At 44.1% G+C, this 27,590-nt stretch overlaps 1 protein-coding gene across 4 annotated transcripts in view; it reads right to left on the bottom strand.

Annotated features, from left to right (window-relative positions):
* The window catches only part of PLEKHH2 (pleckstrin homology, MyTH4 and FERM domain containing H2), a 230,063-nt gene that overhangs the window by 126,733 nt on the left and 75,740 nt on the right, over positions 1 to 27,590 (bottom strand). For 3 of the 4 annotated variants that reach the window (XM_029593325.1, XM_029593326.1, XM_029593327.1), the window contains 6 exons: positions 25,070 to 25,153; positions 19,744 to 19,825; positions 18,089 to 18,274; positions 13,883 to 14,862; positions 8,623 to 8,698; positions 2,073 to 2,167 (listed from right to left, as the gene is read on the bottom strand). In XM_029593325.1, coding sequence (XP_029449185.1) covers positions 2,073 to 2,167; positions 8,623 to 8,698; positions 13,883 to 14,862; positions 18,089 to 18,274; positions 19,744 to 19,825; positions 25,070 to 25,153 — 1,503 coding nt within the window. The remainder of the gene's footprint in view (positions 1 to 2,072; positions 2,168 to 8,622; positions 8,699 to 13,882; positions 14,863 to 18,088; positions 18,275 to 19,743; positions 19,826 to 25,069; positions 25,154 to 27,590) is intronic. The other variant, XM_029593328.1, reaches the window with a different exon arrangement.

Raw genomic sequence — 27,590 nt, 5'->3', positions numbered from 1 at the left:
CTTGGATTGGCCACTGTTGGAAACAGGCTGCTGGGCTTGATGGACCCTTGGTCTGACCCATTATGGCATGTTCTTAGGTATTTTGGGCTCCAGCAGGTGCTTATTCTTCACTGGGAGGAGAAGGGGGGGGGGTATTTTGGCCCACAGCAGGTCCTTACTCTTTACTGGAGGACAGAGCCCCCACTGGGGCTAGTGTTACTGTGACTGGTAACCCAGACTTGTTACCACAGCCCATAATGCACAGGGCATCACTGGCCATGGTAAAACCCGCAGTTAATGCCTGTTTTAGTAATTCAGGTGTTAAATCCCCCAACAATGTCCACATTAAAACTGTCATGTTAATGAATGATTTTAACACGGATTTGTAATTAGGACTCTTAGCCTCTGAATATGTGCTAAATAAGGATACAAAATTCTGCCACTTGACAAGTGATATTCATGACCTGCCTTAACATGTAACAGAAGATATTAAGAGAACAGGACCATTTTAGCCCACCTGTTTCCCCCCTACTCTACATTGCGCTCCTAGCTGTTAGTTGCATAAGCATGACCACCTACACCATTCTTACTCTGATGAGCTCCCTTCTTTCCCATTACTACTGCCCACTGTGCTAAGGATATCTCCCAGCTGTCAGTTGTACAAGCTTGACCACCTGCAAAAGACCGCTCCTTATCGTATAGGTCCTTTGCTGGGAAGTGCAGCCTGGATGTTTTGCTACCCCTTCTAAGCAACTTACTCCCTCTTGCCGATTATATCAGAGAATATACCAAAGCTCTGCTGCTGCTGTGTGGTGATCGACCTTGCCTTCTTTTTTGGAAGTTTGATGCCACCATATTTCCACTCTGCGCAAGTTGGCTTTGTCATGTGCCCTTTTTTGGTCACCTGCTGTTCCAGGTATATAGTTACATACATTTCCAAACCAAAACCCTAGTTCTTCTCCACCCCTATCTTCCTTATCTACCTCAAGCACGATCAATTTCCATCATGGTTTTGGCTGTTAGCAGCTCTGACAAATGCTGGTAGACTATTCCAGGCATTTCTCTCCCTCTCAGTAAAGAAGTACGTCCTCATATCTCCTCTGAGTTTCCCTTCTGTCACCTTGATATCATGACCCTTTGTCCTTGCCATAGACAAAAGTCCAGTATTTGATGTGCATACTATCAGCACACCTGTGTATAATGCAGAAACAGAATTCATTGGTTGACATGCACACAAACAGGCAACGATGAGGCTGTGTAATAATATATCTATCTGGAACTCTGCTTTGAAACTTGGAAAAACAATTGAACACCAGATGCAGTTCTTCTTTCTATTAAAAATGTGTTTCACCTCTCTCTCTCATGGAGATACACCTAGTCAGTCTGGTTTTAAGGATCGTCATAATAAATACACGAGACAGATTTACATATGCGAGGTTTCCAGTGTATGCAAATCTATCTTATGCATATTCATTATGGATATCCTGAAAACCCCAGACAAGTTAGGTATGCTGCCAAGAGAGTTGGGAAACACTGCATTAAAACCCTGACGATTTTTAAATGTACGATGTTTCCTGGTAATATGGTGTTATCTGCAAATAAATTGAACATTATTTATTTATTTATTTACTTGTAGAACACACTGCAATTCAGAAGATCTTTTAACTAATTAAGGCCTGAGAACTTCCCACATCTTCCTAGCAGCTTCCAAGAAGGGAAAAGTGTTCAGGGCAGGCTAGGGCAAGGGTACTAGCATCCTGGCAAGTCTTAAATCTTTTGCATGTGTCAGCTAGCAAAATATAAAATGTGCTTGTGAATAAACACCTACAAATATATGATAAGAATCATAATTGAAACATAAAAACATATAAGCTAAATCATTAAAACACATAACGCAATACTCAATAAAATAATAAACAACATACAGTACATGGCATGTAAACATAACAGTCATGTGAATGGATCTAAGCACAAGTCACATGACAAAACATCCTGACTTATAAAGTTCATAAAACCATCAGTCAATCACATGAACCATAATGAATATTGCATTTATATCTAGTTATTAACAACAGCATCAATAATAATATTACCCCTTTCAAAGTTGTGTAAACAGGAACGGTCAAGTTCTTGTATATGAGAGATGTGTACGGTCCTGATGTTGAACACGAAATCAATGAGCCACCAGCTACAAGAAAGAGTACAATGCCAGATTACAGCATGCTCACAATAGTGAATAACTTGATAAATCAGTCAGAACCAGGCACAGTGAGGGCAGGCATCATGCAAGCTTCCTCCTCAAGCCTGCTTTACATTTTTCCCCGCCATTATACCTTCAGGATTCCCTAAACAAAGACTATCAACCCTGTGTGCTTGCACAGTGGTCTTCCTGATCGACATCAACACAATCCACTCAAAATGACTCCAGGAGAGACCATGGTAAATTAAATATAAATCGTTAACAATAGCTGAAATTCACAGTCAGATGGATTGAAACATTTTATCCCAATATTCAGGGCCAGATTAACGTGGAAGGTATCCATAGGCAATGGGGGGAGGTGACTTATCCTCCCTCCATCTGAAATCCCTCTCCCCTCCCTCCTCATTTACAAGTTGAAGTGTCACTTCTCTCCTCCAGGTGCCGGAAGATGCAGTAAAAATCAGCGTGGGACCTTCAGCAGCCCTGATGCGCTGAGTGACCCTGAGGTGCCCCTGGTAACAGGAAGCCCATGGAGGAGGTGGGAGCATGGTGCCACAGGGTCACTCAGCACAGCAGGGCTGCTGAAGACCCCGTGCTGATTTTTACTGCATCTTCCGGAGCACAGAGGAGAGAAGCAGAAGACTCTAATTTAGGCATGACAGCAGTGGCACTGCTCTGGCGCCTATAAAACTTTGGTGCCATAGACAGTTGCCTATGTTGCCTACGTCTAAATCCGAGCCTGCCAATACTGAAAATTGTTCTGGTTTTGCATCAATGCTTTCTAGTCGAATGTCTTGGAAAATTCCCTTTGATAAATCTGCAGCAATTTTACACACTGGAGCAAAACTTGAATAAATGCCAGTCAGATTCTAGTTCTTACACTGAAGGAAGGGTTGTGTTTATCTGAGCTGCATTTCTAGGGGTAATTTATAATAATAATAATAATAATAATAATAATGCTTAACAATGCAAAAATGTATTCAAGGTTTAAGTGTAATGAGCTGATAGCAGGGAGCTGGTAATCCTGGGCACTGAGTAGCAATCTGGTTGACATGGACCCTGCCCGCGGGTCCCCCCACGAGCAGGTACTGCTCACCTTTCTGTCCTGCCCGTCGTGGCTGGTGCCGCTGGAGTCGGGCCTTCCGGTGCGGCTGGAGCCGCGGACTTTCCTGCTCCCTGCGGCCCGGAGGCTGCCCATCATGTTCCCCCTTTGTCGCGGTGGTGCCGCGGACTTGTCTGCCCTTCTGCCTCTCTTTGCGACCGGAAGCTGCCGCTGACACTGTCTACCTCTTCGCGGCGTGGAGGCCGCATCCCCGGGCTCGAGTGGCGGCTGGTGCTGCCCCCGAGGCTCCCTGCAGTGGCTGGAGCCGCTGCCGTCATCGGGGCGTGCTTCTCAGGCCAGCCCTGCGTCTGTAACGCCGACGTTCCATGCAGGCCGCTGTCCGCGGTCCTGCACAGCTTCTTCCTGCTTCCCATAGGCGCCGGTGCACGCCTCTTCACAGAATTTAAAGGGCCAGCCACAGGAAGTGTGGCTGACCCCACCTATGGACTGATTTCCTGCCTAGCCCTATAAAAGGGCTGTCTTCACAGTACGTCTTCGCCTTGCATCAGAGTTACTTCACTCTGGAGGCTCCTGCCTGCCAGAGCTCCGTCAGGTCTTCTATCTTCTCCATGGAGTTCCTCGTCTCGTCTGTTCCTCGTCATGCCATGTCTTCGTGTCTGAGGTCCTCGTCCAGGTGTCCTAGTGTCTCATCTTGATCCTCCGCTTCCTGATGTCCCAAGTTCCTTGGTGTCTTGCTCCTGTGTCTTCAGTGCTCTTGAGCTTTCCGTCCTGCCGGCCGTTGGATCTCCAGGTGACGCTTCTTCGTCTTGGGAGATGCCAGCGTAGACTCCGGTCCCTGTGCTCCTGAGCTTCATGACCTGCCAGCCTTTGTGGAGCTCCGGATGACATCTGGCTCCGTCGTCGAAGTTCTGCCTCTGCTGGATTCTTCCCTGCGCTCGTCCTGTTCTCAGCATGGTCCATGACCAGCCTCCTCGGGCTGTGTAGGGCGCGCAGTGGGACAGGGTGGTCCGCGACCAGTCCCGCGGGAGGACTGTGTAGGGCGCCCTGAGAGATAGTGCCAATGTCCTTCCGCCCAATCTCTCGTCTCGTCTGGACTTTGTCAAGTTCCTCGTCTCGTCCCGGATGCCATTGCATCAGTCTTGGTATCATGTCAACGTCTTGTTCCTGATGTCGTTGCGTCGACCCTGGTCCAGGATGCCATCGCATCGACCATTGGTCCGTGATGTCTTCGCATCAGCCTTGGTGTCATGTCTTCAACTACCTTGGTGTCATGTCTTGTGCCAGCCCTCGGCTCTGATGCCGTCCGCATCAGCCTTGGTGTCATGTCTTCGTCTGCGATGCCGACCTTGGTGTTATGTCTTCATGTCAAGGCCCGTCTGCCCTCATCCTCAGGCCAGGCCTGCTACTCCATGCCGATCCAAGCGGCAGATCCGAAAGGGCTTGGAATGGTCGGAGGACCATTCCGAGCGTGAGTGGAACACGCCGTCAACCCTCGGTTCGGTCCTGGATCCGTCTGGGGTCGGGCTGAGGCTCAAGGGCACACTAAAACACCCCGTTCTTAACAGAATGCAAGGCCTTTCGAGGCCGTCCACTAACACTGGTGGGCATCAGACAAGAGACTTTATTTTCAGCTGTCATTCACCCTAAAAAATGCAGGTACACCACAAATGTAGACTTAGAGGGTAATTTTCAAAGAATTTACAAACATAGCTTTTGAAAATTGCTACAATACAGGTGTTTCAAAATGATGGACCCAATTTCAAAGCAATATATTTCACGATGGGTCCATCTTTTTGAAACACCCTGTATATGCCATGAATTGTCCATAGACTATACACATGTAAGTGTACTTTACAACAATAAATGGCTTTTGAAAATTGCTACGTTATGTTGCTATGTTACATTTACACATGTAAATCGTTTTGAAAATTACCTCATCAAATATTTTCTAAGTGGACTTTCAAAGTAAAGTGTAGGCTTGCTTTCAAAATACTCACATCATTGGGCAGGTTCGCACACCAGTACACTTGTGTGAATATACACTTCCTCTTCATAAGCCATAATTTATGCATGCACACTTTTTAAAAATCATTAAGGTCGATAGTCACTGTCTGGATAGCAAAATTAGGGACAGATACATTAAGGCTTTTCTCCCATTTTGTGTTAATGGGAAAACCCCTTAGTGAATCAGGTACTTAGCTGGATAAACTTATCTGGCTAATTCTGGAGGTATATTCAATAGTCCAGGTACAACAGTAGACATCACAGTAGACATCAATGAAGATTTTATGTGATTTGGAGTGATGAAAGGTACACAAAGATGAGATTTGTACATTGTACTCTTGACCTAGCTTGATAGCAGCTAGGTAGAGAGTACATCAAGCTAGATTTATACCTTTTATCACTCCAAATCACACAAAAACTTTACTGATGGTAACTGTGCTGTTCATACCTCTGACTGTGCATATAAAACTGCCCCCCAAAACCTGGCCCACCACCAAAATCTTACCCCGAGTTCAGAATGGCTCCCTCTTACAGTGGTATAAAAAGTTGACTAATATGTGTGGCTCCCCAGAGGCTCTCTCTCTCTCCTCTCCTCCCCCTGCTGAAAACAGGATTTGCGATATTTATGACAAATGACAGTTTGGTCATAACGCATAGCATAACGCCAGGAAAAATGGTGTAGTTATTTCCTGTATTAAATCCCGAAACAGCGTACATTACACTTTCAGACGCAACGGTAAGTGCCCCTCATGTTCATTTACTCCTTCCAAACTCCTCCCACTTGACTAACTTTTTAAAATTTGGATACACATCTGGCAATGCGTTATTTATCGCATGCGTTATGGCGTTATTGCGGGCATTAGGGCCCTAACATCAGCGATAAGGTCCTAACGCAATTTGAAAAATGACCCCTTTAGCTGGCTAATATAACTCCTTCCTGAAATAGACCCGTAACGCCTTTAAGTTATCCGGCTAAATTTTAGCCAGTTAATAAGATTGCCAACTAAAATATAACTGGCTATGTGCCCAAATATTCATTTAGCTGGATAACTTTTGAGTTTGAATATGGACCTCAAAGAGTGCTGACTCCGCCCCCAGCGCCACCCTTCGAATGCCTCCTCAGTTCGCGAGACAGTAACTGGCTTACGCACGCACTTTTACATGCACTCAGACCCTAGCAACCCCCAAATGCTCAAACACATAATGAAAATAAAATAAGTCAAGGGACTCATTTCCCCCATCTATTTAGGCTGCAGTCCATAGAAATTCAGTGAATTATAATTTTGCCTCTTCAGGCTGAGGATAGCAGAAACCCTGCATGAATGCCAGAAACTGTCCCCGCAGTGCTCTAAGCTCCTGATGGAACCCCTAAGGGTGCAGGAGCCCCTACACTGTTCCACCCTTGTGTTGGAATGGCCGTTTAGACACCAACCACATATGCAGGCCCTAGAAACATTTTTTTGTAATAAATTATATTTTTTTATGTCCCAAGAGCCCTGCTGGCAGGCGCTCTTCCGGACTCATATATAGAAACATAGAAATGACGGCAGAAGAAGACCATAGGGCCCATCCAGTCTGCCCAGCAAGCTTTCACACTTATTTTTCTCATACTTATCTGTTACTTTGACCGCTGAGCTCAGGGCCCCTATTGGTAACTTTTTTGGTTCTAATTTCCTTCCAACCCTGCCACTCAACCAAGCAGGTACCCCAAACGACTCCATGGATGGAAGAGGATAAAATGAAAACGACCCTAACACTGAACGAATGCCTGGGACTGGGCATTTCCAAACAGTGCTACTTTCATTAGCTATGGTAAAGAATCTTAATGTGTACTGTACATATTATATACAAATGATTACATAGCACAGTTTTAAAAGGCTTTGGAATACTTTTCAAATACATTGTATAGAAAGGCAGATGCTGTTGTGGTATTTGTCACAATTAGCAAACGTTTAAAAATATTCAAACTTAAAACTGCTGCAGTCCCGATCCCATTCCCGTCCCCCATTGTCCAAGTCCACACTCTTGGCTGTCCAAAAAGTGACTCCCCCTTCTTTCAAAGCACATGATAGGAGCAACGGTGGGTCTGAGGCCGGCCGGCACCACTTTGAAAATGGAACCAGCTCTTTAACCGTAGGGGGCACGCTGGGCACAACCGGGCCACCAGGGATTTTAAGTAACTGGTTGGAGGGGTGTCTTTGGGGATAAATGGAGGTCTGGCGGTGAGGGGGGTCATATTTTGGACACCAAGGACATGAGGTTTGGCTATGGGGGGGGGGGGGATGGCGGGGCCAGGACTGGGTTTGTGGAAGATTTAATTTACATTTTTTACAATTTTGCCACTTGAGGGCAGCAGGGGAAGTAGAAGAGAGGGTCATACTGGACCCTCCCTAGGGATTTACAATCGAGGGTGAGGGACTTATTTATTTATTTAGAAACTTTTATATACCGGTATTAGTGGGGACATCATACCAGTTTACATTAGAACAAAAGACTTGAAAGTACATATTAACAGGGGGAGAAGGACATGGAGGGGGTTAACCAGAAGCAGTATGGAAGCGATAGATAAATAAAACAAAAGCAAACATAACATAGCAATATAGTAATATAGTTAAATCCTTAACATAAGGAATATGCGATCACAGTGAGGTGGTGCAGGGTATTGAGGGGTATACTATTCTGGGTAAGCTTGTTTGAACAGTAGTGTTTTTAATTTCTTTTTAAATTTGATAGCACATGGTTCGAGGCGCATGTGCACAGGGAGGGAGTTCCAGAGGGAGGGGCCTGCAATAGTGAGGGCACGTTCACGAGTGGAAGAGAGATTGGCAGTTTTCAGAGAGGGGACGTGTAAGGTGCCTTTGTTGGTGGATCTGGTGAGACGGGTGGACTGGGGGGCATTGAAAGGGATGTTGAGCCAGTTGGAGTTGTGGGCATGGATGGATTTATGTACTATGGTCAGGGTTTTGTAGTGGATACGGTAGAGAATGGGGAGCCAATGAAGGTCTCTAAGGATGGGGGTAATGTTTTCGTGTTTACGCGTGTTTGAAATAAGTCTTGCTGTGGACTTGGGGATGCATGGCCCTTTAAAAGATGTGGGCCCAACATTGCACGGTGCCCTGGTATTTTTCTCTGCACCATTAAACCCCTGGGAATAACGCCATAGGAATCACTGAGAAGTGGGACCAAGCATTGCTGATTAGTGAATCTTGCAGTATTTTTCCCTCTGGGAAACATACCACAGCTTGGTAAGTCTCTCCCTCAGATTGTAAGCCCCCTGGGGACAGGGAAATACCTCCTATTCCTGAATGTATCTTGCCTTGAGCTACCCATGAAAAGGCGTGAGGCAAATCTAAATAAAATAAACAAACCCACTTACGTCTGTTAACCAAGTCCACACTGAAGGCTTCAGACATCTGCATACCTGATTTGGCGATAGCATAAATTCGGCTTTCCTGCAGTTAAAGCACACAGAGGTTTTATTGTTCAAAGACTTCAGCCTTACCAACAGCAACACCTACATTCTGTGCATTATCAACACAAAGGAGAGAATGATGTGCCGGACCGGCCCATAAATGAATAGCTACTAAAGCTGAAACAATCAATACTGTACATGCTAGGCTGACTTCTCATGCCAACCTCTAATTACTGAAATATGAGCTTTCAAAACCTCATGCACAAAAAAAAGCTTTTCTAATTGACAATTTCTAATTTTGGTTTAAAGGGAATAACAATATTGCATGATATTTCAGGGGCGAAAACTAGCCCTTTGACCCTGCACTGCGAGTCTTCACAGGGGGTGAAACTCTGCCTACCAGACAAAAGTCAAAGAGAAACTATTCCTGCTGCTCCAGCAGGGGCATTGCCTCTCACGACAGACTTTCCTCACCTCTACTCACAGTCACTTCTATGTGCACTACATGGAAGGGCAATGAGGCAGCTTTGCCTTTGATATGGAATAATAGTCAAATCTCATTTTCCCTGTCCAAATGAGATTTGGACAGGGAAAATTAAGAACTGGCCTGCTAAGCATTGGAGACATACACTTTGCCAGTCTACAGAGCAAGGCTCTCACAGCCCAATATTCAGCAGAGTGGGGAGCGGACAAGTCTGGCGAAAGTTAACCAGAATATTCAATGGAGCACTGTCAAATTAGGAGCTCTGCCGAATATTTATTTAAAAAATGTTTCTTAATCACCTTCCTGAGTACATCTCTCAAAGCGATTTACAACATGATCATTACATAAAAACCATATACCATAAAACAATCACTCAACAGACCAGTATTAACAAACATTTTTTTCCTTTTTGCTAATCACTCACCAAACCATTGACATGAGCCATGATTTTAATTTCTTTCTGAAATTCAAAATTTCCTTCTCTTCCCTAAGATCTTGTGGTAAACCATTCCACATGCCTGGAATCATAAATCGGAATAATCTATTTGCTATCCCCTGCTGCTGAAACCTTTTTATGTCAGGGAGTTGTAACAGATATTGTATTCACCGACCTCAAATTCCTACCTGATTCATACCATTTTAATTTACCTCTCAAATATGGCGGACACTGACCACGCAAAACCTTAAACTACATCAATAATACCTTAACCTTATAACTTTCCTTCACTGTGAGCCAATGTAGGCCCAACAGTAAAGGACTGGCAGAGGTTCTTCTTGTATTACCTGTAATAATACGAACCAATTACCTGAAGTTTTCATGTCAATTTTGATAGAAGACCCATAAACAATGCATTACAGTAGCTGACATGGGCATAAGCCGCTGTTTTCAACATAGCCAAATCCAAATAGGATCAAAATTGTCACATCAATTTCACTTTCAAATAGATGTTACGAGCCATTTGAGAGATAAGACTATCTAATTTCAAATGTAAGTCTAACACAATACCCAACAATTTGACCTTCTTTTTTGGTTCCAATTCCACCTCCTTTAATTTAATCTCCTTTATAATTATTCCTACCCTCAACCACAAAACCTCTGTTTTACTGGCATTCAAAATTAATTTACTAGCCCCTACCCATTCAGTTACATTTTGCAAGCATTGATTCATGAGTTAAGAGGTTTCCTCCAGATCTGAGCCCAAAGATGCCGAGATCTGGATATCATCAGCATAAATATATGCTTCACACACCATACTCCCTATTTGTCACATAAAGATGTTAAACAGCAGTGGAGAGATAGAAAAGCCCAGAGGAACTCCAAGACTTTCCTCTTTCACACTACAGGTTATATACCCTGAAACACTACCCTCTGTATTTGCCCTTGCAAAAAACTTTCAAGCCAAGCAATCACCAAATTTCTTAACCCTAACAATCCACATCTTTGTAACAAGATTTTATGATCTACCAAATCAAATGCAGTTGAAAGATCTAATAAAATTAAAAAGTGCATTTTCTCCTCTATCTTGCCTGGGTAGGGTATCCTCCATCAGAGAGACCATTAAGGTCTCTGTACTACAGGCCTTCCTAAAACCTCCTTGTGCTGAATCCAATATATCAGCATTTTCCAAATGAGTGAAGATTTGTTTAGTAATCACTTTTTCTTCACCTTAGCCACAGATGGCAGATTTGGTATAGAATGGTAATTACTGCATAGTCTTGGGTCCAATTTATCATGTTTCAAATGAGGTGAAATAATTGCAGTCTTACATACTTGAGGAACTACACCCATGGTTAAAGAAAACTCAGATAAGGTTCTAGTTAACCCGATAAACTTATCAGGCTAATTTTAGGACTGCTCTCCAATATGACCACACTTAGCCAGATAAGTTATTCAGCTAACTCTGAATATCAGATTTATTCAGCTAAGCTAACTCTGCCCCAGAATGTCTCCACATTACTGATAAATTTTATCCAGCTAACTACTTAGCTCGATAACGTGGAGGTAGTCAAAGTGAAGGAATTTTAAAAACCGCAGTTCGTCTGGCTGTCGCAAATTTAGTCAGACAAACCATTTGCATATTGACCATTCATTTCATAATAGATGGTGTCATTCCAGTTGTTAGGCTGAACGTATTTATACAAATTAGTGCTTTTTATTTTATCTGTAGTGACAAGGCTAAGGGTTGTTCTACCTAAGCAGGGGTGGTTTACCAAGTTCATAGTAAAAGCTACAATGGCTGAAAATGCCATGCAATAGGGGTCTTGAAATAGTCCCTGCTGAAGAGCAACAGAGAAGCCCTGCTGTTGAAAAGAGCCATGAACTCACCTCAAATTATACTTATAAAAATAATTAGGACCTACAGATTATTCAACCCTCAAATCTGTCCCCACAGAAGATGGAAAATGACCCTTCATCATAACAGGGAAAAAACATGGGGTGAAATTTCTGATAAATTTTAATGTTGACAAAATTGTTCCTTTACTCTAGATCATTCTGTAAGACAAAGCTTTTCCTCCTTCGAGATTAAGAGAAATGTTTTATTGCTTTTATTCTAGACCAGTGGTTCCCAAACTGTCCTGGAGGCTTCCCCAGCCAGTCAGATTTTCAGGATATCCACAATGAATAGGCATGAGAAACCTGAATGCACAGATTTATCTCATGCATATATATTCATTATAGATATCCTGAAAACCTGACTGGCTGGGGGTCCTCCAGGCCAGGTTTGGGAACCTCTGTTCCAGATATCTACAGGACAATTTTCAAAGGCATGTACAGTAAAAGCTCCATTATCCAGCAAGCATGGGGAATAGGCTAGCTGGTTAATCAAATATGCTGGTTATACGAGAGTCCTCTGCTTCCAATCCCTCCCAGGGAACAGGAGGGGTGAGGAGAGATGCTGGAGTGGCCAGAGCACAGCAGAGAAAAGCTGCTGGTGCTCCCTAATCTCCTTCCTCCCCTGCCTTCCTATCTCTTGCATGGAATAGGAGGGAAAGGGGGTGAGGCTGGAAGGGATAGAGCACAGAGCAAAGCAGAGAAAAGCTACTCTGCTCCCCAATCCAACCCCTTCCCTCCCGAGCTGCTGCCTGGGGCGAGATGCTAGCTAGTTGAGTATCCTGGACAGCCGAGTGCTGGATAACGGGGCTTTTGCTTTTACTTGGGTAAATACTAATTTACCCAGGTAAAATGGGCTTGGCTGAAAACTGCTCTCCCCTGTCCAGTTAAAATTACCTTCAAAATGTCAGACAACCAGCCTGCAGCCAGGGGCGTGCTTAGAGTGGGAGAGTAAAAACTGCACTCGCTTGCCATCTTCAAAACGATGTGCACTATTTTATCCCTCAATGCCCCCACAAACAACAGGTGCAGAGTAAGCAGGGGGGGTTAGCACACGTACTATACACGGGCTCATTTGCAAGGGGAATCTACCTGTGGAGTTTTCCCTTCTTCCCCGCTGAAAATCTGCTACAAAGTCTGAATGGCAAAATTTCCCCTCTGTAGCGACCAACGAGAGAAACGGATTTGGATTCCTGGTGTTTGTTTAACTCTGAATCATACAGGAAACCAACCAGGTATTCTTCAATTCTGCCTCTTACGCCCTGCCTGAGGAGCGACACATATGGCTCAAATTTAAAACATGGAAAATCAACAGCAATGTTCTTAGCTAGAGGAGAGCAAGGAAAGGGTTTACTTTCCAGAATGAGAAAAAAATGGAAGAAATTATTTTTTGGAGGTCAACCTGAAAGCTTTGTGGTGCCTTTTGGACCCCCATACTAGTCAAAAAGGCATTAAACACTTTGAGGCCTATTTGCTAAAGCTTTTGTCCCATGTCGTGTCTATGGAAGAAGGTTTAGTGCCTTTTGTCTCAGCTCCTTTCCCTGCCGGGATGAAGTTACTCCACTATGAAGGATGCAGGATTTGATTTCTATTTCCATAGCTGACTTCGGGGGCAGTTGGAGGAACCAGGGTAGTTGAAAAGTCGGCAGCTACTTTTACCGTGCAAACCTTGCGGCCGGTTTTCAAAATTAGAAAATCAGTGTAAAATACGCATCATTAAAAGTGCCTGTGCACTTTGTACCTGCCATTTGTGCTGGCAGCAGAGGGAAGTGGGGTTAAAATAGCGCATGCGCTTTTGGAGATGCCAAGTACATGCACTGTTTTACTCTCCAATCACCACCTAAACCTGCCATAGGGACGCCCCTTATCAATGAAACTAAAGGAACGCATGCCGTTAACTGGTCGCGAGGAGGGGGTGCCATTTTCACGTACGCCTATCTACCCGCATAGATGGCTTTTTGAAAATCGCCCTCGTGGTCTAAAACAGCCCTCCCCCCCTTGAAAGGCTTCTGGTGGCATGAATCCACTTCAAGTCTGCCACTTTTCTGATCATGATCCCACCAGAAGCCATCTGTTTGATGTGTGACTGCCAGTCGCTGACTCTGACCAGCAGATGTGAGACTGTCTGGCTCCGAGAAGGACGGCTCTGCATTCACTTCATATTTCCCACACTGGGAGACGGCCACGGCAGAGCAGCCGTGCAACAGCTGACATTAATCACAGGCTTGCACTACTGGGAGATCTTTGCTCACAGGTTTCAGAGCCAACGGTGGCAGCTGCCCAAATAGTGGGAAAAATAAAGAGCAGCAATGCACAAAATATCAGACTATATAACACAATGGAAAAGTTGGTCATGCAAAGTAACTAGAGACACGGAACACCTGGATAAGGAAAACCACGGCACATACCCAGGAGGGGAAGCGATGAAGCGGAGGTGTTGGAGGTTTGTTGTTGGGTGTCTTTGCTGCCAGCTCGCCCGAGTCCTGCTCTTCAGCGCTCTGCGCTTCGGAAGAATCATAGGAAAACACCCCCTCATCATACACAACCTCCATCTTCTCTAAAAACCCAGCATCGTTTCCATCAACCAGATCGATATCTGTTTCCTGAGGTCTAAATGGCCGGATCATGCTTATGGCATTCCTGTTTCTCCCAAACATCTTATCAGAGCTCAGCTGGGGTTGGCTTAAGTGCTTTTTCACTAAAGCCATGTTGGCACTGAGCACATTAGGTGTCCGTAGCTTTAGAGAAGGCAGGTTGGAGGACAAATCCTGTACGGTTGCACACTTAGCTCCTGCGGCTGACAACTGGGTTGGATGCTTCGGTGCAAGAGAAGGGGTTACAATAGGACTTGGAGTATTTGCCTCACTAGACGAGGAGGAATAGTCCAGTCTCTGAGACTGAAATTTCTTACTGAGTTCGTCTGAGGAGCTGTCGTGGTCTCTTTTATCAGTTAAAAATTCTGATTTGCCCTTTGCCACCACATTCATTTGGGCCTTCTGCTGGGCTGCCGGCTGCCAGGAAGGCAGCTTCTTCTGCTGGGTTCTCTGAAGCGCCGGGTTTTCCTCCTCACAGAGGGAGCCGCTGTCGTCAGATGCTGTCAGATACATTTCGCTCCCCATTCGGCTGTACTTGTTTCCTTCCTCTGACGTGGGACTTGAAAGTGTGGACGCACACCTAGACTTGTTCCTGCCCTCTTCTTCATCGGAGCTCCAGCCACTTGCAGTGACCCGCAGGCACTTTGATATACCTGCGTCCACGTCTTTCACTGTATAGCCGTTCCTTCCTTTTCGACTTGGCTCTGAAGCACACAGGCTCTGGTGCAGTGGCCCCTGACCTTTGTTGCTGTCTTGTGCTTGACCACATTGGGATTTTTCTCTGACATCCAGGTCTGCAAAATAAAATAAGACCTCTTGAAGAGCTGCACTGGTACAGGGTACAAAATCTAAATTCTTACTAACATTCCCTCCTCTTCTACCACAGCAAACAAACCAACTTTGCAATGCTGTCTTCAGGAAGAAAAGGCGGAAGATGTTCTACAGTCAGTGAACTCCACACTCCACACCCCCAAAAATAAACTAAAAATTTATAAATGTTAAACATGGAAAACAGAACAATCAATAGCATAGTGTCACTTTGAGAGCTACTACCCACATTGAGGAGGAGTAGCCTAGTGATTAGAGCAGTGAGCTGTGAACCAGGGAAGCCAGACTTCAAATCCCACTGATGTGCCTAGTGACCTTGGGCAAGTCATTTCCCCCTATTACCTCAGGTACAAACTTATAGGCCGATGCAATACTGTGCACTCAGCTGAGCGCACTGGTTAACGCACATCCACAACCCCTTATGCTATAAGGGGATTAGTGCTCATCACATGCAAATGCATATTGATGAGGCTAATAGCTATTCTCCCCCAATTCCAAAAAAAATGTGGGCCCGACGCAAAAGAAGACTCTGGAGAAGGACCGTCCCTTGTTATCAAGACTGTAGAAGGGGGTGGAGTAGATGAAACTCCATTTACGGAAGATAATGTACGAGAAGAGCTAAGAAAACTGAAAGTGGACAAAGCCATGGGGCCTGATGAAGTTCACCCCAGAATACTGAGGGAACTCAGAGATGTGCTGGCAGGTCCACTGTGTGACCTGTTCAATAGATCTTTGGAAAAGGGTGTAGTGCCTAGTGACTGGAGAAGAGCAGTGGTGGTGGTCCCGCTTCACAAGAGTGGAAGCAGAGAAGAGGCTGGAAACTACAGGTCGGTTAGCATCACCTCGGTGGTAGGAAAATTAATGGATACTCTGCTGAAGGAAAAGATAGTCAACTATCTACAATCCGGTGGGTTGCTTGATCAGAAGCAGCATGGATTCACCAGGGGAAGGTCCTGCCAGACAAATCTAATTGATTTCTTTGATGGGGTGAGTAGAGAACTACCGTATTTCCACGCATATAACCCGCGGGTAATGTGCGTTTTTACCTACCCCGCATGCCCCCCGCGGGGTATAAACGTGGGCGGGTTATCCAGAAAAAATTTTACAACCAATAAAGTTTCCCGACTCTGAATAGGCTGCAGCTGAGAGGAGTCCGTCCTATCCCTGCGCCCGGCCGCTTCCTGATTGGTCGCGTGTTAAATCTAGGCCGCAGGCGGGTGGGCGCTTGTTCCAGGCGGCGGCGGGGGCGGGTGGACGCGCGTTAGTTCGAGACGGCCGGCGGGTGGTCGCGTGTTAAATCTAGGCCGGGTCGCACAGGCGCGCATTCATTCACTGCCGATGGGGGCAGCCCCCACCGGCAGTGAATGAATGCGCGCCGAAAGCAGCTTGTTCCAGGCGGCGGTGGCGGGTGGACGCGCGTTAGTTCGAGGCGGGTGGTCGCGTGTTAAATCTAGGCCGGGTCGCTCAAGGCAATCTAGGCCGGGTCGCTCAAGGCAGTCACATGCCGTGACGTCACGGCATGTGACTGCCTTGAGCATCGAATCGCAGGGGTCGCATTCATTCACTGCCGGTGGGGGCTGGGGCAGCCCCCACCGGCAGTGAATGAATTCATTCATCCAGGCGGAGGAGCCGGCTGCTTTCAGCTGCCGCTGCCGGCTGCTTTCGGCGCTCAAGGCAGTAGCGGCGAAAGCAGCCGGCTCCTCCGCCTGGATGAATGAATGCGACCCCTGCGATTCGATGCTCAAGGCAGTCACATGCCGTGACGTCACGGCATGTGACTGCCTTGAGCGACCCGGCCTAGATTGCCTTGAGCGACCCGGCCTAGATTTAACACGCGACCACCCGCCTCGAACTAACGCGCGTCCACCCGCCACCGCCGCCTGGAACAAGCTGCTTTCGGTGCGCATTCATTCACTGCCGGTGGGGGCTGCCGCAGCCCCCACCGGCAGTGAATGAATGCGCGCCTGTGCGACCCGGCCTAGATTTAACACGCGACCACCCGCCGGCCGTCTCGAACTAACGCGCGTCCACCCGCCCCCGCCTGGAACAAGCGCCCACCCGCCCGCGGCCTAGATTTAACACGCGACCACCCGGCTCCCGCCGCCCGCCTGGACCCACGCGGCCCTCCGACAGGTATTTAAAAATTTATTTTTTTTTTGAATTGCGGGTTATATGAGGAGGCGGGGTATATTAAAACTTTTTTTCATAAATCTTGAAAACCTGCGGGTTATGTGTGTGGGCGGGTTATATACGTGGGCGGGTTATTGTCGTGGAAATACGGTAGATCAGGGAAGAGCGCTCGATGTCATTTACTTGGATTTTAGTAAAGCTTTTGATATGGTCCCACACAGAAGACTCATCAACAAAATGAGAAGCTTGGGAGTCAACTCCAAGGTGTTGGCGTGGATTACAAACTGGTTGACGGGATAGAAGACAACGGGTGATGGTAAATGGAACCTACTCTGAAGAGAGAATGGTATTAAGTGGAGTGCCACAGGGATCAGTGTTGGGACTGGTTCTGTTCAACATCTTCCTGAGCGACATTGCGGAAGGGATAGAAGGTAAAATTTGTCTATTTGCGGATGATACTAAGATGTACAACAGAGTGGTCACGCCGGAAGGAGTACAGAGAATGAGACAAGATTTAAGGAAGCTGGAAGAGTGGTCAAAGATATGGCAGCTGGGATTCAATGCCAAGAAATGCAGAGTCATGCATCTGGGGTGTGGTAATCCAAAAGAACTATATGCGTTGGGGGGTGGAAAGGGCTGATGTGCACGGAGCAGGAAAGAGACCTTGGGGTGATAGTGTCTAACTGAAGTCGACAAAGCAGTGTGACACGGCGATAGCCAAAGCCAGAAGAATGCTGGGCTGCATAGAGAGAGGAATATCTGGTAAGAAAAGGGCGCAGCGTGAGTGGTGGCGTCTCTCCGCTGGCCATGCGGAGAGGCCCGACGAGTATTGGCATCGGGACCGGGAATGCTGGAAGCTGCAACGGGGCCGGAGGCACCGGGGGAGGCCCGAGGACAGAGCTGGCGGCCCACCGCTGCCTGCGAGGAGGAACCAGAGGCTGGAGTCCTTAAGAAAAGGTGAGAGGGCCGTGCCGCGGGTCTGCTGCAGTCGGCACTCGTAACACTTTTACTGTTTTCTATCATGGTGCAACATTGTATAGCAATACTACAAACACTGATTACCTAACGTGTTATTTCCATCACTGAGGCCAGATTCTTTGGTTGATAATTTGCTGCTGTCATCTGATCCCTTCACCGGCTGAGGACTTTTTGCTCTGTTTAGAAAACAGCCCAAAGTCAAACTGCTCAGTGTCTGGCCTTCTCCGGGATTTTCTGCCGAAGGAGCATAGGTTTTCTTTACCTCGAGTTCTATACCACAATTCAAATAAACAAAGAGGAAGGAAAAAACAAGCCTTAGAAATCAAAATAGCTTAAATTTAACTTGCACCTAATTTATTTTTGTCCTTTTACATCATCAGCCTGGGTAGCATCTAGGGACTGTTATTCTAAGATTTTTTTTCCCCCATTTTGTATCTACGGGAAAAAGCTTGGCCTTTAATTACCAATAAATAGGAGACAAATGGGCCCTTCAAGGGCCACTTCACTGATTGGTTTCTTCGAGGGACCAATCAGTGGCCAGTGAAGTGAATAAATGAATATTAAATGCTGGTACAGCTGAGTGCTGTGCCGGCATTTACTATTTGGGCTAGCGGGAGAAGGGAAAAGTCCCTTCTTCTCCCACTGGTTTACATAAAAACTTTGGCGTGGGGGGAGTCTGAGATTGTGGATTTGGAATGGCAGGAGGGGGCCCGCTCCACTGCTGCAATTTTTGCTTGACTAGGACAGGAAGGGAGGGGGCGCTACACTTTTCATCCTGTTGGCATCGGAAGAGGGGGAGGGCCCTCTCAGTCTCTACAATTTGCATTTATTTGGCATCGGAGGGGGGGGGGCCCTATACCTTTTATTGCGGTGGCATCAGGAGAGAGGAACTCTGCCACTGCACGGCGCTATTGTTTTTTTGTTTGTTTTTTTTTAAATCAATATTCAGTAAGCCAGCAAGCGGCAAAGTCACCGGGATTAAATTTATTCAGGTAAACTTTAGCGAAGAATATTCTGCTGAATAATCGGGGTAACTTTACCGGAATAACTTTGCCACTGGCCAGCTTACTGAACATTGACCCAGCCGCTCTTATTTATTTGGGGATTTCTTTTGTCAGGGTGCACACTGTAACCAGGACGATAGTCAGTGCTCCCGATCAGAGCAAATTAAAGAGGCGCAGTACTGAATTCTTGCAGACTTGAGATCAGTTTCGGGAAAACCCCTAGCAATATTTCTGAATATCTCCAAGACACAAATACTGAGGAGAAAGCCAGAGATTTAGCACGGCGGGAGTCGTTTATTTGCTCTGGTAGGAGCTGCCCATACAGTCTTCACTGAACGAGAGGGCCTCCTTGTACTCCGGTACTGAATGCTGTATGTTCGGATCAGGGTTCGGTTTTGGGCCTGCCAGCTTCCTCATGCTCCTTTGGGGATTCAGCTCAAGTCAACCCTGCCCACGCTGGGCGATGGCACCATCAGCCTTCACTTGCAGTTACCCCAGGATTCCCCCTCATTTCAGTGCTTCCTCCCATCCAGCCCAGTGACAATCTCCTCAGCTGAGGACCATTGAATGCAATTCTCTTCGGGGGGGGGCAGCACAATTATGCTACCAGACAGTGGGTGTTGCTCTTGCATGACAATTGGGACTTCCTCCTTCCCGAGGGCTGTAAGTGCTACCTGGCAGTGTCCTCTGTCCCACCCAGCTTGTAAAAGTTTTAACAAGGGCTGAACCATTTACCTTGCAGTTTAGACTGTAGCGCCTTTATCTCTTCTGTGTGCTTTCTGTTCATCAAGCGAAGGTTTTCATTCTCCATTTCAAGCTAAAAGTAAAATGAATTAGTAATGTATTGTGCTGCATTCTTAATATATTTGACATGTGTTACAATCTGGAAGGAAAATGAACTTGTAACTCTAACACCCTTGACCTATATGTTCCTTTATCGCTAGTGGCTTGAACATATTTTACTCAGATACCACCAATATGGGGTTCTGACTATTTACTCTCCGTTTCTATCCTCTACATCACTCCCCATGCACAGTGCCAAACGAAGCACAATGGAAACAGGAGAATAAAATAATGTCAGAGAACAAAAAACAGGACAATCACAAACTACGTGAATCTTATTTTTATCATTTTCAGAACATTTACTATATCGCTACTATGTTCAGGAGTTCTCTGCCCAAACAGGTAGATTTAGAGCTAGGAGGTAAGCAATGGATAAAACCCCAAACTTGAATCATGATGGAATGGACAGGGTAAAAATATTTCTTTCTTTTAGCCTTTTATTGTTATTCAGTATGTCCAATATCAGGGCCATGATGCAGTGCTAAAATGGGCTTACAGCTCCCATAGGGCAGTAAAGACCTTACAGATTAAAGTGAAACTGATTCAGCAGGACTGGTCAAAACCACTCCTTCAATCTGCATATCTTTGCTGCGACACCACAGCTGTAAACAATTGCCACCAATTTTTTTAATTCCCTTCCAAAAACCCTGAATCCTTCCCATTAAAGATCAAGAGAGCAGGGCAAGGTGTGTGCCAAAAACATCAATTAAGTCCCTGACTGAAGTGGAACCAGAACTACAAATGAATGCCACCCGCTATGCCCCAAGTCATCTATGGGTTATGAGGCTAGACCACATTTTCTAGTTTTTAATCTCAAATCAAATCTAGATTGGAAATTCTGTTTATGGACAAGTAAAAGGGACCTACCTATCCCAGCATTCCTTAACAAAGGGGTTCAGATTCTCAAATCACATACTGGTGACCTGTGGTCAACTGAACTTCTTGAGTCATGCATGACTGCACCTTTCCATCAGTGCTTGAAGCATATTGAAATTTAAAACAAAAAAGAAATTCAGCATAAAGAATGCAACCATCGGTAGCATAGGCCCTTCTGAATGGTTGCAGCAGACGTGGCCCACACCAGTCCTCAGTGGCGACAATGGGGTCCAGTTTCCAGAATACGAAAAGCAAGGCAAACTGACCAAACTCTTAAGACTACGAATATGCAGATATATTTCAAGATCTGTCCCTGGCTCTCAAGTACAAAGCTAGACATTTCTATGTGTCAAGGTACATACTTTAGGGTACCTGTAGTACAGAACCTGGGGGCAATGTGAAGATTTAAAAACCCATATCTAGGCAAGTGAATGTCCCTCTGCTGTTCCAGAGTTTTGCTTTTTACTGAATAGTAGGGTTTGAGGGGCTGGAATGATACTGAACAGTCAGGGAAGCTGGAGGATTTAAAACAAAAAAAAAAGAGGGTGAGGGAAGACGCACATGCCCCTGTCTTCCACTGAAGACATTATTTCCAAGGTTTCCTCTCATTATTTAAGCACTGCTGCATAATGCACCCAGGCAACTACCTAATAGGGACATTTTTCAAAACGCGTTAGGGCCTTATCATGGGCGTAAGGGTCCTAACGCCCACGATAAATAACGCATTGTGAGATGCATATGCAAATTTTAAAATTTTTCATGAATGGGAGGAGTTTGGCCAGAGTAAATTAAAATGAGGGGTACTTAGCATTGCGTGCGATAGTGTAACGCACGTTTTGAGGGTTTTAACTCTGGAAATAACTACACTTTTTTCCTAGCATTATGCTGTGCGATATGCCCGAAGGCCGAAACAGGATTTGCTAAAAATTGCAAATCCCGTTTTGGGCAGGAGAGGGGGAGGAGAGAGAGAGAGAGAGAGAGAGCGAGCGCCTCTGAGGAGGCACACATATTAGTTAACCTTTTATGCCACTGTAGGAAATGCAACTAGTAACGCGACGTAAAGTTTTGAGGTGGTCTAGGTTTTGGGGGGCAGTTTTACATGCACAGTCAGAGATATGAACAGCACAGTACACATCAGTGAAGATTTGATGTGATTTGGAGTGAGGAAAGGTACACAAAGATGAAATGTATACATTCTACTCTCGACTTAGCTTGATATCAGCTAGGTAGAGAGTGCATCAAACTAGGTCAAGAGTACAATGTACAAATCTCATTTTATGTACCTTTTCTCACTCCAAATCAAAATCACATCAAAATTTCACTGATGTGTACTGTGATGTTCATACCTCTGACTGTGCATGTAAAACTGCCCCCCCAAAACCCAGGCTACAACCAAACCATCACCCTGAGTTACTAGTTTTCCCTCCTACAGTATAAGTAGGTATAAATACTTTACTTATATGCACATCTTATAAAGAGTCTCTCTCTCTCTTTCTCTCTGAAAGGAGCAGCTACAAAGGTAAAAAGTGTGCAAGAGGTATGGACATTGTGAAAAAATACCATCCCATAAGCACAGTCCAGATGTATTCCATACATTAGGAAAGGTGGAAGGAAGGCAAAACAATTACCGGAATGGTTAAAGGATGAGGTAAAAGAGGCTATTTTAGCCAAAAGATCTTCATTCAAAAACTGGAAGAAGGATCCAACAGAAGAAAATAGGATAAAGCATAAGCGTTGGCAAGTTAAATGCAAGACATTGATAAGACAGGTTCAGAGAGAATTTGAAAAGAAGTTGGCTGTAGAGGCAAAAACTCACACTAAAAACTTTTTAAAATATAGCCAAAGCAGAAAGCCTGCGAAGGAGTCAGTTGGACCGTTAGATGATCGAGGGGTTAAAGGGGCACTTAGAGAAGATAAGGCCATCAAGGAAAGATTAAACAATTTTTTTGCTTCAGTGTTTACTGAAGAGGATGTTGGGGAGATACCCATTCCAGAGAAGGTTTTCATGAATAATGATTCAGATGGGCTGAACCAAATCACGGTAAACCTAGAAGATGTGGTAGGCCTTATTGACAAACTGAAGAGTAATAAATCACTTGGACCAGATGGTATATACCCCAGGGTTCTGAAGGAACTCAAAAATGAAATTTCAGATCTATTATGAAAAATTTGTAACCTATCATTAAAATCATCCATTGTACCTGAAGACTGACGGGAAGCTAATGTAACTCCAATATTTAAAAAAGGCTTCAGGGATGATCCGGGAAATTATAGACTAGTTAGCCTGACTTCAGTGCCAGGAAAAATAGTGGAAAGTGTTCTAAACATCAAAATCACGAATATATAGAAAGACATGGTTTAATGGAACAAAGTCAGCATGGCTTTACCCAAGGCAAGTCTTGCCTCACAAATCTGCTTCACTTTTTGAAGGGATTAATAAACATGTAGATAAAGGTGAACCGGTAGATGTAGTGTATTTGGATTTTCAGAAGGCATTCGACAAAGTTCCTCAAGAGAGGCTTCTAGGAAAAGTAAAAAGTCATAGGTAGGTGGCGATGTCCTTTCGTGGATTACAAACTGGTTAAAAGACAGGAAACAGAGAGTAGGATTAAATGGACAATTTTCTCAGTGGAAGGGAGTGGGCAGTGGAGTAACAAGTGAGGTAATCAAATTTGCAGATGATACAAAATTATTCAGAGTAGTTAAATCACAAGCGAATTGTGATAAATTGCAGGAGGACCTTGAGAGACTGGAAAATTGGGCATCCAAATGGCAGATGAAATTTAATGTGGATAAGTGCAAGGTGATCATATTGGGAAAAATAACCCATGCTATAGTTACACGATGTTAGGCTCCATATTAGGAGCTACCACCCAGGAAAAAGATCTAGGCGTCATAGTGGAAAAGACATTGAAATCATTGGCTCAGTGTGCTGTGGCAGTCCAAAAAGCAAACAGAATTTTAGGAATTATTAGGAAGGGAATGGCGAATAAAACAGAGACTGCCATAATGCCTCTGTATTGCTCCATGGTGAGACAGCGCCTTGAATACTGTTTACAGTTCTGGTCGCCACATCTCAAAAAAGATATAGTTGCGATGGAGAAGGTACAGAGAAGGGCAACCAAAATGATAAAGGGGATGGAACAGCTCCCCTAAGAGGAAAGACTAAAGAGGTTAGGAGTGTTCAACTTGGAGAAGAGACAGCTGAGGAGGGATATGATAGAGGTGTTTAAAATCATGAGAGGTCTAGAACGGGTAAAAGTGAATCGGTTATTTACTCTTTTGGATAATAGAAGGACTAGGGGTCACTCCATGAAATTAGCATGTAGCATATTTAAAACTAATCGGAGAAAGTTCTTTTTCACTCAATGTACAATTAAACTCTGGAATTTTTTATTTTTTATTCAATGCACAATTAAACTCTGGAATTTGTTGCCAGGGAATATGGTTAGTGCAGTTAGTATAGCTGGGTTTAAAAAAGGTATGGATAAGTTCTTGGAGGAGAAGTCCATTACCTGCTATTAATCAAGCTGACTTAGAAAATAGCCACTGCTATTACTAGCATGGGATATACTTAGTTTCTGGGTACTTGCCAGGTACTTGTAGCCTGGATTGGCCACTGTTGGAAACAGGATGCTAGGCTTGATAGACCCTTGGTCTGACACAGTATGGCATGTTCTTATGTTCTCTCTCTCAAAGCCTGTCTGGGCACTTCTTGGCTTGTGATGTGAAAATAGGTATTTTGAAAACTATCCTAACAACAGCTTTTTTTTTTTTTTTAAATCACGGGTGCTATTCATGCGAAATTTATAGCAAAATGATAAATCTAGGTCTGAGACACAAAAGTAGAACCTGAAATTTGTACTGCAAAAATGACCCTCAGTTCTCACCACTAGGCTACTCCTTCAGACTGGTTCAACTCTTGCTTCTTTCATTGATGCTCCTTAACATTCTGGGCATGTCCCTTCATCCTCCACTGTCTCAGATACAAACCAGCGGTACAGGGACTTGCAACTGGCCTTGAGCTCAGATCTGGCTCTGAAAAGGCGTCTAATTAAATCTAAAATCCAAATTCATGTTTGAGAATCTGATCTCATAGCAAGAATGCCACCGGGTGGCCCCCTTCTGCTCTGACTTCCAAACATAACCAGACTTGGGGTCCACCATCTTCCCAGTACTCCGGCAAGTCTGGATTTACAAATAACACCGTACAAGCTCAATTACATCAGTCTGTGTGCAAATAAAAATACATGTAAGTTGTCTGTGTTTGACAATGTCTAAAATAAAAAAGAATTAGTGTTTTGCTGCTTTGTCTTATATAATGATCTAGACTATAGGATACCTCATGCAACTTCACTGTCACCCATTCTTTGATTTTGACTGCTTTCGCTTCTATGGTTTTTGCTTCTTGCATTCTTATTTGCTTCTGAAACAAAAAGGAGCACACATATGAAAAGTAAATGTTTTATATTGCACGCTCATGTTGTACAAGTGATCAAATATGGTCACTGCTCTTTGAGTGGCAGGCAGCGATTCACTTTACATTCATGGGTCACAGATTACTGCAAGGTGATTAGATACCAGTGCTGGGAGGCGAGGCCTTTTTGGGAAATGACCATTACTATTATCATTATCAGGTTTTTCCATATTTCTTCCCATTGAAAAATCATCCCCTTTTCACAGAGGGCCAATACAGTTTCCACATCCAGCTCTCACCAGCAGAAAGTAAACAAATTCAGCCTGCGAAGAGGCAGCGCCTCCAAGAATAACATGTCACGGTATAAATATGACAGCTTTTTTTCCAGCGAAACATGGCCAGTCCTTTCTCACCCTTTTAAGCACCACAGTCAACACCGAGGCTGTCATGGTTACAACCCTAAGGAGCTGAACACATGAAGCATATCTCCCATAGACTCCAAATAGGAAAAATCCCTTTATTACATCAGGCCCTGAATAACTTCAAAAGAAACATGGGTGATGGGTGGTGACAAGATTTAACAGGAATTATTCCACGGGGGTGGGGCAGGAATGATCGTATACTCCATTGCAATTTGACCTTTCCTTATCGTATTTCAAACTTAATGTTGGCAAAAGCTTTAAAGTTCAAATAAAAAGATTTATAACAAAGAAAGCGTGCCAGCAAGGGTTTTGGAAGAAAAGGATCAGTGGACCTGATGACATATTTAGACCACAGGAAAGAGAGCTAATCCAAGGATTATTTTATGGAAAGGCAGTATCACAAATATTAAAATTAAACTAAACCTTCAGAACTCCCTGCTGGCTTCACCTGCATTATCATTGCTGAGAGCGCCATTAGGAAGTCAGAAAAAGGTCAGATCCCATGGATCTCTGGTCTTTTTTCAGCCTAATAATTAAGGGCACAATGTTATATGTTTGTTTCAATGTATTGCTTTGTTTTAGTTAGAAATGAATGTTTATTTATTTATTTAGTGATTTTTCTATACCGTCATTAAGTAATTATACCATCATAATGGTTTACATCGAGGCACATAAAACAACATTAAATATCTAAAATAAAATAAAATTGTTAAAGTGCCAATACAATAAAATTGGTTACAAAGATTCATGTCATAAAATCTAATTTCAATGATCCATATCTCAGCTTAAAGCTTAGGGAGCTTTATTTTCAGTTTTTTTTTTTTGGTTTTTTTTTTATTTTATTTTTATTGCATTTTAAATTATTTACACAACATATCATTGTGAAATGAAAATTAGAATGATACATAACAATTATACCAGCAACTTTAGAAAACCCCCCAAAAAGGTCAAATAAATAAACTGTTTATATCATCCTGCTAATAAGAAATTGTAGGGGGCAGATACATATACATTCTCTGAGCGAGAGAATCTTAGGAAAACTGAAACAAGAATTTAATGGCGAATATGAGGACGCCTACTTATTCCTACTGCACTGCTGGTTCAGCTGCCTTATGTGAGTCTATGAAAAATCTTAATTGAGAAGGTTCAAAGAATACATAAACCAAATTTTGAAAATTAACTACGCATTTACATGGGTAACGTATAACAATTTTAGAGCAGATAGTTAAAGCTTCATTTCTTAATTCAATGAACTTTTTTCTCCTCTCCTGGGTTGACCGGGTAATATCGGGAAAGATCCAGATTTTCTGGCCATAGTATTTTTCCTGTCGTTTCCGAAAGAACATTTTCATCACATTATTTTTTTCTGAAGCAAAAGCGAAGGTCACAAATAATACACCTCTATTTGTAACAGTGTCCTCTGTGGATAATTCTAACAAGTCTGAAATATTCATCTGTGCCGAGGGCTCTTCTTCCTCCTGGCCAACCTCACTTTTTTTCTTCGGAGGTAAATAATAAGCTTTAACAATCAACGGCAAAGCTTCCGATGGAATTTTCAATATCTCTGTCAGATATTTCTTAAATATATCAATAGGAGGCATTATAGGTATAACCGGGAAGTTTAGTACCCTCACATTTAAACTCCTAAGAGAATTCTCGATGTTTTCCACCTTTTTATTTAGCACAGTCTCGTATTGCATCATAGTTAGCTGTTGTTTCTCTATATTTTTCATCTTATTTTCCATTTCGCTCATTTTATTTTCTTGAACCTCCATCTTTTTCTCATTTTCAATACTTCTTTTGTTTGAGTCCATGCATACTTTAGACAATTTCACAATGGCAGACTCAATGGCTGCCATTGCTTCCCAAAGGCTTTCCAGCGTTATTACCCCTGGCTTCACCAGAAAGGGAGTTATTTCTGGGTTTGACTCACCCTTTTCAGCTGCTGCAAGTGCAGTGTCCCTTTTTGCACTCTGCGATGGAGACTCGGGGCTTTCTCTCAATATCGGAGGTATATACCCTCC

Source organism: Rhinatrema bivittatum, chromosome 3 (assembly GCF_901001135.1).
Source record: "Rhinatrema bivittatum chromosome 3, aRhiBiv1.1, whole genome shotgun sequence".
In the NCBI taxonomy this organism is placed as follows: domain Eukaryota; kingdom Metazoa; phylum Chordata; class Amphibia; order Gymnophiona; family Rhinatrematidae; genus Rhinatrema; species Rhinatrema bivittatum.
Note: the sequence above shows the minus strand (reverse complement) of the source record. Positions and strands in the feature narration are given on the sequence as shown.